General features: G+C 29.1%; 3 protein-coding genes across 4 annotated transcripts; all 3 read left to right on the top strand.

Moving 5' to 3' along the window:
* stmp1 (short transmembrane mitochondrial protein 1) lies at positions 1–1,105 on the top strand. The gene is made up of 3 exons (XM_051107742.1): positions 1–167; positions 353–406; positions 584–1,105. The coding sequence occupies exons 1-3, from the start codon at positions 153–155 to the stop codon at positions 653–655; spliced, it is 141 nt and encodes a 46-aa protein (XP_050963699.1). The 5' UTR covers positions 1–152; the 3' UTR covers positions 656–1,105.
* A 3,279-nt stretch (positions 1,106–4,384) lies between these two features.
* golt1ba (golgi transport 1Ba) lies at positions 4,385–9,180 on the top strand. 2 transcript variants are annotated; one of them, XM_051107055.1, is made up of 6 exons: positions 4,385–4,465; positions 4,921–5,012; positions 6,197–6,375; positions 6,708–6,789; positions 8,420–8,454; positions 8,614–9,180. In XM_051107055.1, the coding sequence occupies exons 1-5, from the start codon at positions 4,441–4,443 to the stop codon at positions 8,426–8,428; spliced, it is 387 nt and encodes a 128-aa protein (XP_050963012.1). In that variant the 5' UTR covers positions 4,385–4,440; the 3' UTR covers positions 8,429–8,454; positions 8,614–9,180. The 2 variants fall into 2 exon arrangements, with proteins under 2 accessions (XP_050963012.1, XP_050963011.1); XM_051107054.1 differs by lacking the exon at positions 8,420–8,454.
* A 1,562-nt stretch (positions 9,181–10,742) lies between these two features.
* Positions 10,743–13,005, top strand: spx (spexin hormone). The gene is made up of 5 exons (XM_051108113.1): positions 10,743–11,011; positions 11,239–11,319; positions 12,473–12,530; positions 12,642–12,704; positions 12,873–13,005. The coding sequence occupies exons 1-5, from the start codon at positions 11,006–11,008 to the stop codon at positions 12,971–12,973; spliced, it is 309 nt and encodes a 102-aa protein (XP_050964070.1). The 5' UTR covers positions 10,743–11,005; the 3' UTR covers positions 12,974–13,005.
* Positions 13,006–13,054: the final 49 nt, after the last annotated feature.

The raw sequence follows: 13,054 nt of genomic DNA, 5'->3' as shown, positions 1-13,054 counted from the left end.
TTGCAAGGAAACTACTTCCGGTTTGTTGATGTTATGCTGATGACACATGAAGCTAGTTGAAGGCTAACCGTGTCAAACTCTTAACTATTTCTAGCCTTCGGGACCATTGTCACTGTTATTTAGTTTCTTTTCATCATTTCAAAGCTTTAACCATGATGCAATTCATAGTAAGTATTTACATCTGTTCGTGAGATCGTAAATGTGCGTTTATTCGCTTGCTAATTGACACTGTAGTAACTAGCTAACCAAAGATTTCGTTTAAACTAAATATAAACATTTACAAACGAATAATTTATAAACGAATGTATCTGTGATGTAATTTAAAAGCATCTGTTGTTGTTGTTTTTTTCAGCTTGGCTTCACTCTGGGGAACGTGGTTGGCATGTATCTGGCACAGAATTACGAGGTTATATTTATATAATATATTATATAATACTTATTCACATATTAACTGTCTGATTTAATCTGTGCCTGTCTAAAATAGTGTAGTAAAAGACTGGATTAAATAGCGTTAGTCTTGAAATGGAGAAAAGCTATGTTGTTTAGTGATCAGTGTCTGATATAATTTATTTTTTTAAATAAGGTACCCAATATTTCAAAGAAAATCGAGGCCTTTAAGAAGGACGTGGAGGCCAAGAAGAAACCCCCAGAATGAGGACACAAGTGCTGTGTGGAAAACATGGCTAACTGTAATTAAATTTAGATGGAGGGACATTTAAGAACTGGAATATAATATACCATGTGTTAAAGTATAAACAAAGAGCCCTCAAGATGCACAATATATTCGTAGTGTCAAATAGTGCCTCAAAATTGTTTTGAAAATTTGCATTTTGCAATGTATTCTCTGTCTTTTTTTTCTAAATCAGGGTAGATTTGTTTACACCTGATTTATTTGCTGTTACCTTTTGGATAATTATTACTATATTTTAAATCCAGTGGAATTGTTTTTTTGTTTTTTTTGTCAGAAATTGCTCGCAGTATGATGCAGTTCTTTGGTTTCCTGTATTTATGGAAAAACATGTTTGCAGTGCAAATAGAAACTGCACATAATCAAAACAAATCACTGCAATATCTTAATATTATGTAATAAAGGTGTGAGATTATACTATATTGTGTTGTTGTATTTATTGTATTGTTTTTTTGTTCAATGCTTTATTACCAACTCACTGTATCCACCTTATTTTTCAATGCGGAAGTAAGCTGTTTTCTGGTAATGTGTCAGACGTCCAGTTCGTAATCCGCCATAAAGAAATAACGAGAAGAATATCAAAGTGCAGTAAACGGTAAAACAGTTTGCACTACAAACCAGTGTGTTCATAATTAAGATACTACATTAAAATAATATGGTAAGACATGCCTGTTTGCAATATCAAGCAGCAAAACGACCTTTTGTGAAACTAAAAATAGCTGGAAGTGAATGAGACCGGAAGCCAGACACAAAAAAATTACAAATGGCTGCACCCACTCTTATGGGAAAAATAAGGTGGATAACAAAACACATTTCATATGCCTCAGAATAAAGGAACAAGAAGAGGAGAAAAAAAAAAAAAAAAACGAGAGGGTACATAAGCAGTTTACCGACAAATATATCTTACACAAATATTTACATTTCATATGCTATTACAATGAAATCTTAATACAGAAATATACTTTGCAGATTAGCACCATTAAATAACCTCATTTTATGTGAAAATGTTAAGGGATGAGCATATATTAATCGTTTTAACCGCTTTACTATTTTTAGATTTTGACATCACATCTATATACATTTTAATCTCTTTTTCAAGAACTAAAGAGGTTTGCACTTTGTAAACTTGCATTTATGAATGTGAAATTTACATAAAAATAAAATGAAATTTATAATAAAACAAACATCCTTTGAAGAACGATCTTTAATAAAATAACCCAAAATCTCATGTCTATAAGATAAGGAAAATGGTTTTAAAATATTACCATCAATGAAAGCTTTCACATTATTCCAAAAATGCTGGGTATATCGACAGGACCAAAACAGATGAGAGATTGTTTCACTGGAGCATTCACAAAAAGAGCATTTTAAATCAGTGTCAATTTTAAATATTGTATTGTTATTATTTTCTAGTAATACCTATTAAATAGCCTATGTGTCACATTTAATTGTATCAAATAAAAAAAAACAACAACTGCACATTACATTTTTGTTATTTAAATTTAGGGAAGACTTAAGAGCCATTCACATTAAAACTACATTTTTTCATGGTAGAAAAAACTTAAAAAATTATTTGTCTAAAACTTACGATCACTCATCTTATATGATAGTATACACTACCAGTCAAAAGTTTTTGAACAGTAAGATTTTTAATGTTTTTTTTTCTGTTCACAAAGCTGGCATTTTTTGATCCAATTAATTACAGAAATCAATACTTTTATTTAGCAAGGATGCTTTAAATTGATCAAAAATGATGATAAAGATATGTATAATGTTACTAAAGATTTCTATTTCATATAAATGTTGTTCTTCTGAACTTTCTATTCATCAAAAGAAACCTGAAAAAAATTCTACTCAGCTGTTTTCAACATAATAATAAAAATAAATGTTTTTTGAGCAGCAAATCAGAATGTTATTATGATTTCTAAAGGATCATGTGACTGGAGTAATGATGCTTAAAAATTCAGCTTTGAAATCACAGGAATAAATTACATGTTAAAATATATTCAAATAGAATACAGATAATTTAACCTTCTACGGTACGCAATATGATATCAATGAGGAAAAAATTATTTGTGATGTTTTTTCCTGCCTAAAATTGGACACTATAACAATATCAATAAACATTTTTATAATTGTTTTATTTATTTATTTTTTAAAAGTTTGTTGCCTCAAGGAAAGATTGTACCACAATGGAAAAAATTAAACATTTGATATTTTCATGCAGAAAAAATTAATCAACCTTTTTAATCAAACATTTGAACAAATAGATTCATCACATTTTTGATGTTTTGCACATCTCATATTTAACAAAAAGTATGATTTCATACCCACGTTGCTTTCAGGCAACACTGTACCATCGCGGATCAAAAGTATAACCAAACTATCATATCTGTTCTCATACCAAAACATTATAATTAGTGTTGTTTCAAAGTAAAAAAAATAAAATTATCATAACCTTATGCTAATATATAACTTATGCTTACAAGCATGCACATACACACACAAGCACATGCATCTCCTTCCTCACTAATGACTCCTCACAGCTTGTGAAAGCTGAGAAAGCACTTCCTCTCAACAGAATATGTGCAGATATTGTCTATGAATTACAATTCTTATAAACGCATTACAATATCATGCAAAAATTCTAATACATTTAGATAATTTAGATCAACTTTTTTTCTTACAAATATCATATACATGTATGCTATGCTACATGCCTGGTATGGCCATATGTGATTCCATTACGGTACAATGTTGCCTTGAGGCAACATGCAGTTTTTTGTAAATTCCTATGATATATTTGATGATATATTATGAAAAGTGTTTAAAAATACTTCTTTACTAATCAGTGAAGGTGATTCAGATTTTTTGCTGGCAATTATATGAAAGAAAATTGATCAAAACTGCACCTTTCTCTGGACAAAATATGGAGTCATGTGACATGTGCACATGTCCTGAAAGAAGGAGCAAAATAGACCCCTATGGGTCATGTGACCACTTTTTTGCAATTTCATTTGTTAGTATTAGACTTCTTCTTTACTATGATAGCATTGATTTATTAAATGGGTGGCTCATTTTATTTAAAAAAGGAGGCAACACGGTACCATAGAGGGTTAAATAGTAAAAATATTTCATAAGTGTACTGTTTTTGCTGTACTTTGGATCAAATAAATGCAGGCTTTTTTAAAAAAACATTGAAAAGTCTTACTGTTCAAAAACGTTTTACTGGTAGTGTACATTAAATAAAAAGCTGAAACTAAGAACTATAAAACCGTTACGAGCTACTTACAGACCTGTTAAAAGGTTGAAACAGTGTATAAACTTCCACAGGTTGGTAAAAGTGTGCTGTAAACACTGACCGGCAGATGGCGGGTTGGACACGGAAGTAAACAACTTCATCAGCGTTTTAAATACAGCGGTTTCGTCTCTGTGTACATTACGTTTATTACGGATAAAAAATAAGTATGTAAAATGCTACTTAATTACAATAAATATTTCGTAAAATAGTCTCATATTTACCACAGTGACGTTTGACACGTCATCACTGGGAACGCAAAAAACAATTAAAAATGCTTTAGATATTTTTTTAGCGTAGTACTTATTCAAAACAGAAATTATTCAGAAAACTAAATAATACGAGATGCATTAGTGTTGCAAAAGTTTAGGAAAGTTTCTCCGGAAGTCGAACGTGAGTGTTTCCGGTACGCGTGGCCGCTCCTGTTGACAGCTGCTACGAGAGACAAGCCAAGATGATTTCCCTCACCGACTCCCAGAGTAAGATTAACATAACCTTAAAATCTCAATGACAGCTGTTCCTTAAACAATGTCTAGCGTCAGTGCATTCATCTGCAAAGCTTGTTGTCTGTTTTATTTCGCCTGTCTGATTATTTATGCGCGTTTAGATTCATGCAGCTGCGCACAGATGTCGCTCTACCGGTAATAAGTCTAACTTAAAAGTGAATTATATCTCAGGAAACAGACTAAATAGATGTTGTGGGTTAAAAAAAGCTTGAATGTTGATAGTGAACTGCATTAGAGTGACTGCGTGAAGACAGAACAGTCCCGTACAGTTTTCATGCATATGATCATCATAATAATCAATAAGAAATGGTGGTGTTTACAAATAGTGTCTAACATTCATGTGGTGTTAAATGCAAATTACAACAGATACAGAACTGTCATTGATAAAACGTGTTTACGTGTCTTTATGGCTTTTCATCTCTCAATAGAAATTGGGATGGGGCTAACAGGATTTGGTGTGTTTTTCCTGTTTTTTGGAATGATCCTGTTTTTCGATAAAGCTCTACTTGCCATAGGAAATGTGAGTGGTCTTTTGCTTATATGTTTTAATAACTTTTTTTTATTATTATGCCTTAAGTATAAGCGTTTATTTGATTAAAAATACAAAAAAAAACCTGTAATATTGTTAAATATTATTGCAATTTAAATTAGCAGTTTTCTATTTTAATATACTTTAAAATAGAATTTATTCCTGGGAATTTTCAAGCATCATTACTCCGGTCTTCAGTGTCACATGATCCTTCGGAAATCATTCTGATATGCTGATTTATTATTAATGTTGGAATCAGTTGTGCTGCTTAATATTATGCATTTATTTATTGGAACCTGTGATACTTTTTTGTTTAAAAATAAACAATAACTATACAATACATACTACTGTTCAAAGTTTGGGGTCAATATTTTTTTTTTCTTTCTTTCCTTTTTTCTTTCTTTCTTTCTTTCTTTCTTTCTTTCTTTCTTTGAAAGAAATTAATACTTTTATTTGGCAAGGATGTGTTAAATTGATAAAAAGTGATAGTAAAGACTTGTATTGTTAGAAAAGATTTCTATTTTAAATACATGCTGTTCTTTTTAACTTTTTATTCATCAAAGAATAAAAAAAAAGTATCACAGCTTCCAAAAAAAAATAAATAAATAAATATATTATATATATATATATATATATATATATTTATTTATTAAGCAGCACAGCTGTTTCCAACACAACAAATCAGCATATTAGAATGATTTCTGAAGGATCATGTGACACTGAAGACTGGAATAATGATGCTGAAAATTCAGCTTTGCATCATAGAAATAAATTATATTTTAAAGTATATTAAAACAGAAAACTGTTATTTTAAATGCCAATAATATTTCGGGTTTTTTTTTCTGTATTTTTGACCAAATAAATGGAACTTTGTATAGAACTATATATTTAATGTAGTTATATATGTCATATACAACATATATTACATGTTTGTAAATTTCTATACATATTTATTTCTTTATTTTCACGCATGTTTGTACTAGTTTTACTACAGATTTCTACTTTTTTTCATCATATACTTTGTTATGCTGCTCTAGATTTTCCTGGTATTAAGTGTTCTTTTATAATAGCTAAAATACAACATTTTTATACTGTAATTTGAACATAAGTACAGATTCCTCCACCCAAAGCCATTTTCTATCTCTTACCTCTCTCTTGGTCTTCATTTATCTCAGATTCTTTTCGTTGTCGGTTTGGCGTTTGTAATCGGGCTGGAAAGGACGTTCAGGTTCTTCTTTCAGAAGCACAAAATGAAAGCCACCAGCTTCTTCCTAGGAGGCGTCTTCGTAGTGCTGATCGGATGGCCCATCGTCGGAGTGATTCTAGAGTTTTATGGCTTCTTTCTATTATTCAGGTATTTTTTACAGAATGAGAAAGCTCCTATCAAGGCAAATCGTATACATCTACGTAACTAGTAGCTCTGAGACGTTAGAGGCCAATACAGACAGGCTGAAGGCGGATATAGATATTATGTACCCAGATCAACTAAATTTACATATGAGTAAATGAGGGGAAAAAAGGAAATTAAGTAATTTAATTATTTAACATATTAAATGTACATTAGTCAGAGTCTGTCGGTAGATTTTGAACCTGTGAAAGGAAAGGGAACTAGCATTTCAGATCATTAATCTCAAAATTATCCCAATATTTCTTAATGATATAATCACTGATTCTCTTGATGTGTAGGGGATTCTTTCCAGTGGTCGTAGGCTTCATCAGGAGAATTCCTGTACTGGGATACTTACTGAATCTTCCCTTCATTAGTGGGGTAAGTTTTACCCAGCAGGGTGGTGAAGAAGAGAGTGTGAGGTGGTCTTTTTCTCCCTTCTTATTAAGGATCCTAAGATTGCAGTGAATTTAACACGTGTCCTAACCAGGCATGATGCAATACAATGATAAGTAACAGAGTGTAAATGAGCTGCCAAACCATTGAACAAGCATGTTCTGATTGAATACGACAGTGTTAACATTTACACCATCGGTGTGAACGGATAAATTACTTATCAATATTAACTTATTACATCATGTCTGGTTAGGACAAAGTCTTGAATTAAATTCACTTCTAAAGCTTTTGCTTGCTTTAGCAGCTGAGACTAACATGCTTTTCCACTAAGTGTAATACAAATCAAATATATTTTTATCTTATACTTTTATACTATATTTTATATTTTAATATATAATGCATATACACAGCTGTTCAAAAGTTTTTAATCTTTTTTAAAGAATTCTCTTACGTTCATCAAGGCTGCATTTACTTGATTAAAAATACACTGTGAAATATTGTGAAATATTATTACAGTTTAAAACTGTGGTTTTCTATTTTAATATGCTTTAAAATATAATTTATTCCTGTGATGCAAAGCTGAATTTCATCATCATTACTCCAGTCTTCAGTATCACATGATCCTTCAGGAATCATTCTAATATGCTGATTTATTATTAACATTGGAATCAGTTGTGCTGCTTAATTTTTTTTTTTTTTTTTGCAAACTTATTTTTTTTTTTTCAGGATTCTTTGATGAATGAAAAGTTCAAAAGAACAGCATTTATTTAAAATAGAAATCTTTTCTCTTAAAATCTTACAATATAAGCCTTTGCTATCACGTTTTATTAATGCTGTCAAACGATTAATCGTAATTTAATCACGATTAATCACATCCAAAATAAACGTTTTTGTTTACATAATATATGTGTGTGTACTGTGTATATTTATTATGTATAAAGACACAAATATGCAGTATATATTTTGCAAATATTTACATGCATATATTTATATTCATATAATTTATATAATAAATATGTAAACAAAACATATTTTACTGAAATATATACATGCATATAACAAATCGCGATTAATTGTTTGACAGCACTACTTTTTATAAATTTAACACATCCTTGCTGAATAAAAGTATTAATTTTTTCAAAAAAAAAAATTTCAAAATAGTAGTGTATATTGTTACCAAATATTTCTATTTTTTAAAAAATGCTGTTCTATTTATTAAGGAATCCTGAAAAAAAAGATTCACAGGTTCCAACAAAATATTAAGCATCAATAAGCATTAACTGTTTTCAACGTTAATAATAAATCATATTAGAATGATTTCTGAAGGATCATGTGACACTGAAGACATGTGGCAATGATGCTGGAAATTCATCTTTGAATCACAGGAATAAATTACATTTTAAAATATATTCACATAGAAAACAGCTATTTTACATTGAAATAATATTTCTAATTTTTCTGGATTCTTTTAATCAAATAAATAGTCAAATAGTAACTAACTCACACATTTAGATAAACACTTGGCCTTTTTTGGGGCAGATTCCCACCTGTTTTCACCTCATGCAAGAAAACTCTTGCGAGTGTCTTTCAACGTGTGTTTGTTGTTCTTTTAAAGCCTTCCTAAGGCTGAGCGGACAGTCAGCCATCTTGGTCAGTCACTGCTAATTCTGTCTTGCATGTGAGCATGAATCATGCCGTCCTGTGTGCACATAATATTTTAAGTGATAAACGTGTCATGAATCAAAATATTGTCATTTCATATCTATAAAAGTGGCCTAATCTTTCCCATAACTCTTTTTGTTTCTCCAGTATGTGGACACAATGAGCGAAAGCAACAACATGGTTTAACAGACTCTTTTTTTACCACTTATTTATGATGGATTTTCTACAGCTTTAACCTTACAACAGCCATGAGAAGTATAGAGGTCGTATTACCGAAGCTTTACATTCAGACGTGTTTCCACTGTAAGGACGTCTGAGAGATATATTTACGTCAGTGAAAAGCCAACTGTGCAGCGAGGAAAAGAAGCCACTCCTTCGTCGGCCGGCCAAAGCAAAGCAATCAATAGAGCTGCGTCACAACACGATTGCATCCCTGAACAACTGTGCCCTACTTTATAAATGCAAACTTCATGAAGAAGTTACTGGAGATCCTCCCGTGAGGAACGTTTCTTTGAATGTGCAGAAGCGACTTCTGAAAGTCTGTGTTCTGTTACAACAATGGCCTTGTTACATGGTTTTGTCTATAATTGTATTTTAAAGAGGGAGGAGAGCTGGAGGACTCTTAATTTCTTCATTTGTTTTTCTATCACACCTGCTGAAACTGCAACTGTGAGATTTACACTTTCTTGTAAAATTAAACTGTTACTAATCAGACTGGAATACAGAGATATTATTATTACTATTATTAGTATTATCATCAGCATTATTATTATTATTATTTTGTTCTTTCCCCGTTGTCAAAAATGTATTTCTAATTTTTATCACTGTCAGATTTTAAAATGATTCAGCTGCCACAAACGTTTGTAAATATAAATTGAAAAATCTGACATGAGGTCAGTGTCTGTCATTTTCATTGTTATTATTATTATTATTATTATTATTAGTAGTAGTAGTAGTAGTAGTAGTAGTAGTAGTAGTAGTAGTATTACTTTATAATATATTATTGTATAGTGTAAAAATTAAAAATAATAATAATAATAATAATATAAAATATATTGTTAATATTATATTGTTGAAATATATTGATAATATTAATATTTTGTCATGTGCATATCTATATCTGTCTATCTATCTATCTATCTATCTATCTATCTATATATATATATATATATATACACACACACATACTGTAAAAAATAAAATAAATGTAATTTTAATATAAATATATAACATTAAAATAAATATTGTAATGCTAATAATATTATGTACATTCTTTTAATGTTAATAATTTGTCTTCTATATAATCAAGTGTGTGTGTGTGTATGTATATATATATATATATATATATATAAATATAAAAATTGTATTTCTAATATTATTTCTAATTAAAAACAAAATGTAAATAAATGTAATAATAATATAATATATATTGTTATAATAGAAATATTCCATGTTTATTTATATATATATATATATATATATATATATATATATATACACACACACACACACACACACTGTAAAGTTAAAATTAACTATAATCTGATAAATATAAAATACAATAAAAAATAAATATAATAAATCTGCTAACAATTATATAACATTTAAATATAATAATTAAAAAATAATGTAAAATATATTGTTCTAATATTAATATTCCGTTTATATATATAATTATTAAAAAAAGTATATGAACAAGAATTTAAGAATATTTTTAGAATAAAACTGGACATGAGGTCAGTGTCATTTTCATTTGTATTGTTATTAATAAAATGGACATGAGGTCATTATTATTTTTATTTATATTGTTTTATATATTAAAAAAACTATTATTATTATTGCTTTATTATATATTGTTTTATAGAGTAAAAAAAAAATTATATATATATATATATATAAAGGGAATGAGGCTTGTTTTATTTTCTTCAGCCTAATTTTTTCTCCTAAATAGATTACAAAACAAGAAATCCTGGCAGACACCATACACATTTAAGCTTGTTTCTTATCCATTATTCCCTTCTAGAAGAGACATAAATTGCAAGTAATTTGGAGGCAGAGCCCAGCAGATATTTATATATGTAGTGTCAGCAGGGAAACCCCATCAGCCGCTCACTGTTCATTCATAAAAAACGATTAGCTGGTGTATTTGAGACGCTTCATTGCTAAAGGTGTAAACATATCAATACTTTCCGCCCTCTTCTTTTCATTAGTTAAGCTATAATAAGTGCCCACCAATGGAAATTTCCCTTCGGCAGTGCTAAAAAGCATCCTAGCTTTCTGATGTAAATGTAGCCAGTGTGTCTTCAAACGTCATAGCGGTAAAGTAGCCTTATTATTTTTACAGGAAGGGTTAACTAATCGCTCTGAAAGGTTCGTGGTCCGGCCCCGTTGTGAATCAATGGGACTTGACCTATAGCTGAAGACTAATTCATTCAACATTCCCCCACCCTGATGATTATAAATATCAAGGACAGGTTTCACAGTCTTCACTCTTGATCTTGCCTCTGAGACTCAACAGCTGAAGAAAACGTCTGACACTATGAAAGTAAGTCGGCATTCACGCTCGCATTTGTCTCGGACACTTTTACCAATCAACTTCTAAATAGACTGAATAAAAAGGGGGAATCTAGCGTGATTACCAGGAATTTAGTCATTTCAATATTAGAACTCTTGTGTTGGTACTTTTGTGCATTATGTAATTAACAATAAAGAGAAAAGAGGCTGATTGCAACATGGGAAATGATGTATTTTAACACGACTTCACCTTTTCAGGATTTAAGGACTCTTGCGGCTTACGCTCTTGCACTGTTACTACTGGCAACGTTTGTGTCCCATTCCTGGAGTGCGCCGAAGGTATGATACAATATTTATTTAAGCATTTATTATTTTAATTTAAACAATTCAATTATTTTTGAAATTACATTTTATTTTATAAATATTATATATAATATATATTAAAATATACTATTTTTATACAAAATGTGTTAAATATATTCTATATGAAACTGTGTACTGTCATTTTTATTTAAATGTTTACTAACTTAAAATTTATTTTATTTTATTTTATATTTATATTTATGTTATATATTAAGTATATATTAAAATATAATAGTTTATGCAATTTTTAAAAATATGTTATATATGAAATTATGTAAATAGTAATAATTTTAATTTTAAAACTAATTATTTGCAATTTATTTTATTCTCTTTTATTTTATAAATGTTTACATTTTACATTTGTGTATATATACATATACATATATACATATATATACATATATATATATATATATATATATATATATATATATATATACACACACACACACACACACATATATATGTGTGTGTGTGTGTGTGTACTAAAATACAAGTTTATACAATTTTTATACACTTTCTAAAAGTTCTATATGAAACAGTGCAATGTCATTTTTATTTAAATAGCTGCTACTTTAATTGTAAAATTGTAATTATTTTATAGTGTAATGTAATCATTCATACTTCAGAATTACAATAAAATTGAAATTTATTTTATTATTTATTTACTTTACACACACACATATACATACATATATATATATATATATATATATAAAAATATAACCTTTTTGTACAATTTTTAAAAATATGTTCTATATAAACGTCCAAATAATGTGTCATTTTATTTAATTTTTTACTATTTTAATTTTAAAATTGAAATTATTTGCCATTTAAAATATTTAAATAAATATTTAATAAATATTTAAATTGTAATTATTTGCAATTTATATTATTTTTTTAATTTAATACATTTTTTATATATATTAAATATACATATTAAAATAATATTTTATACACAATTTTTAAATGTTCTATATGAAAGTGTAAATAATATGTCATTTTTATTAAAACTGTATATTAATTTAATTTTTTTTTTTTTTTGCAATTTATTTTATAATTTTTAATAAACGTCTTATTTTAATTATGTTCTACATGAAAGTGCAAATAATCTGTTTTTTAATTAAAGGGCAGTTTTCAGCGTCGGAATTGGACGCCCCAAGCCATGTTATATCTGAAGGGCACACGTATGTTCCTGCTATTTTTTTTTTTTTTCAAACATATTTGAGCCTAAAACTGCATATACGGTTACTTTTGTTCAGTATGATTATGTATCTCTTTTTTATTATTTATAACAGAGGGACGACGCTTTGTGTCAGAAGACAGAAATGAAGGGGACTTGTACGACACAATACGCTTGGGTATGAATTAATAATTAAAAATCTCACAGTTTGATACTTTTTTGTCACCGTTATGCTTGCTAAGACTTCACACTGTTCATAATGCATGCAAGTATAATACAACTTACAATACTAAGAAAGCTTGTAAATAAATATTAGTCTTAATAAGCACACTCTCATTCTTCACAGAGTCACGCAGCCAAAACACAGAAAACCTGAGCATCTCTAAAGCGGCTGCATTTCTCCTAAATGTTCTCCAGCAAGCCAGAGACGAGGGTGAGCCTTACTGAAACCAGCTACAAGAGCGCCAACAACTTACTCTTTCATCTGAATACTTCCAGTTTTGTGAGCCATGTGGAATTTAATGTTTT

Source organism: Labeo rohita, chromosome 4 (genome assembly GCF_022985175.1).
Source record: "Labeo rohita strain BAU-BD-2019 chromosome 4, IGBB_LRoh.1.0, whole genome shotgun sequence".
Taxonomy (NCBI): domain Eukaryota; kingdom Metazoa; phylum Chordata; class Actinopteri; order Cypriniformes; family Cyprinidae; genus Labeo; species Labeo rohita.
This window is presented reverse-complemented; position numbering and strand designations above follow the sequence as displayed.

What these genes read in the sequence shown, in the direction of transcription:
- stmp1 (XM_051107742.1), top strand. An exon ending in ATCTGGCACAGAATTACGAG is followed by an intron (nt 407 to 583) that starts GTTATATTTATA and finishes TTTTTAAATAAG; the next exon opens with GTACCCAATATTTCAAAGAA.
- golt1ba (XM_051107054.1), top strand. Translation starts at nt 4,441, where the DNA reads ATGATTTCCCTCACCGACTCCCAGA. An exon ending in TTCCCTCACCGACTCCCAGA is followed by an intron (nt 4,466 to 4,920) that starts GTAAGATTAACA and finishes ATCTCTCAATAG; the next exon opens with AAATTGGGATGGGGCTAACA. An exon ending in CTCTACTTGCCATAGGAAAT is followed by an intron (nt 5,013 to 6,196) that starts GTGAGTGGTCTT and finishes CATTTATCTCAG; the next exon opens with ATTCTTTTCGTTGTCGGTTT.
- spx (XM_051108113.1), top strand. An exon ending in ATTCCTGGAGTGCGCCGAAG is followed by an intron (nt 11,320 to 12,472) that starts GTATGATACAAT and finishes TTTTAATTAAAG; the next exon opens with GGCAGTTTTCAGCGTCGGAA. An exon ending in GTTATATCTGAAGGGCACAC is followed by an intron (nt 12,531 to 12,641) that starts GTATGTTCCTGC and finishes TATTTATAACAG; the next exon opens with AGGGACGACGCTTTGTGTCA.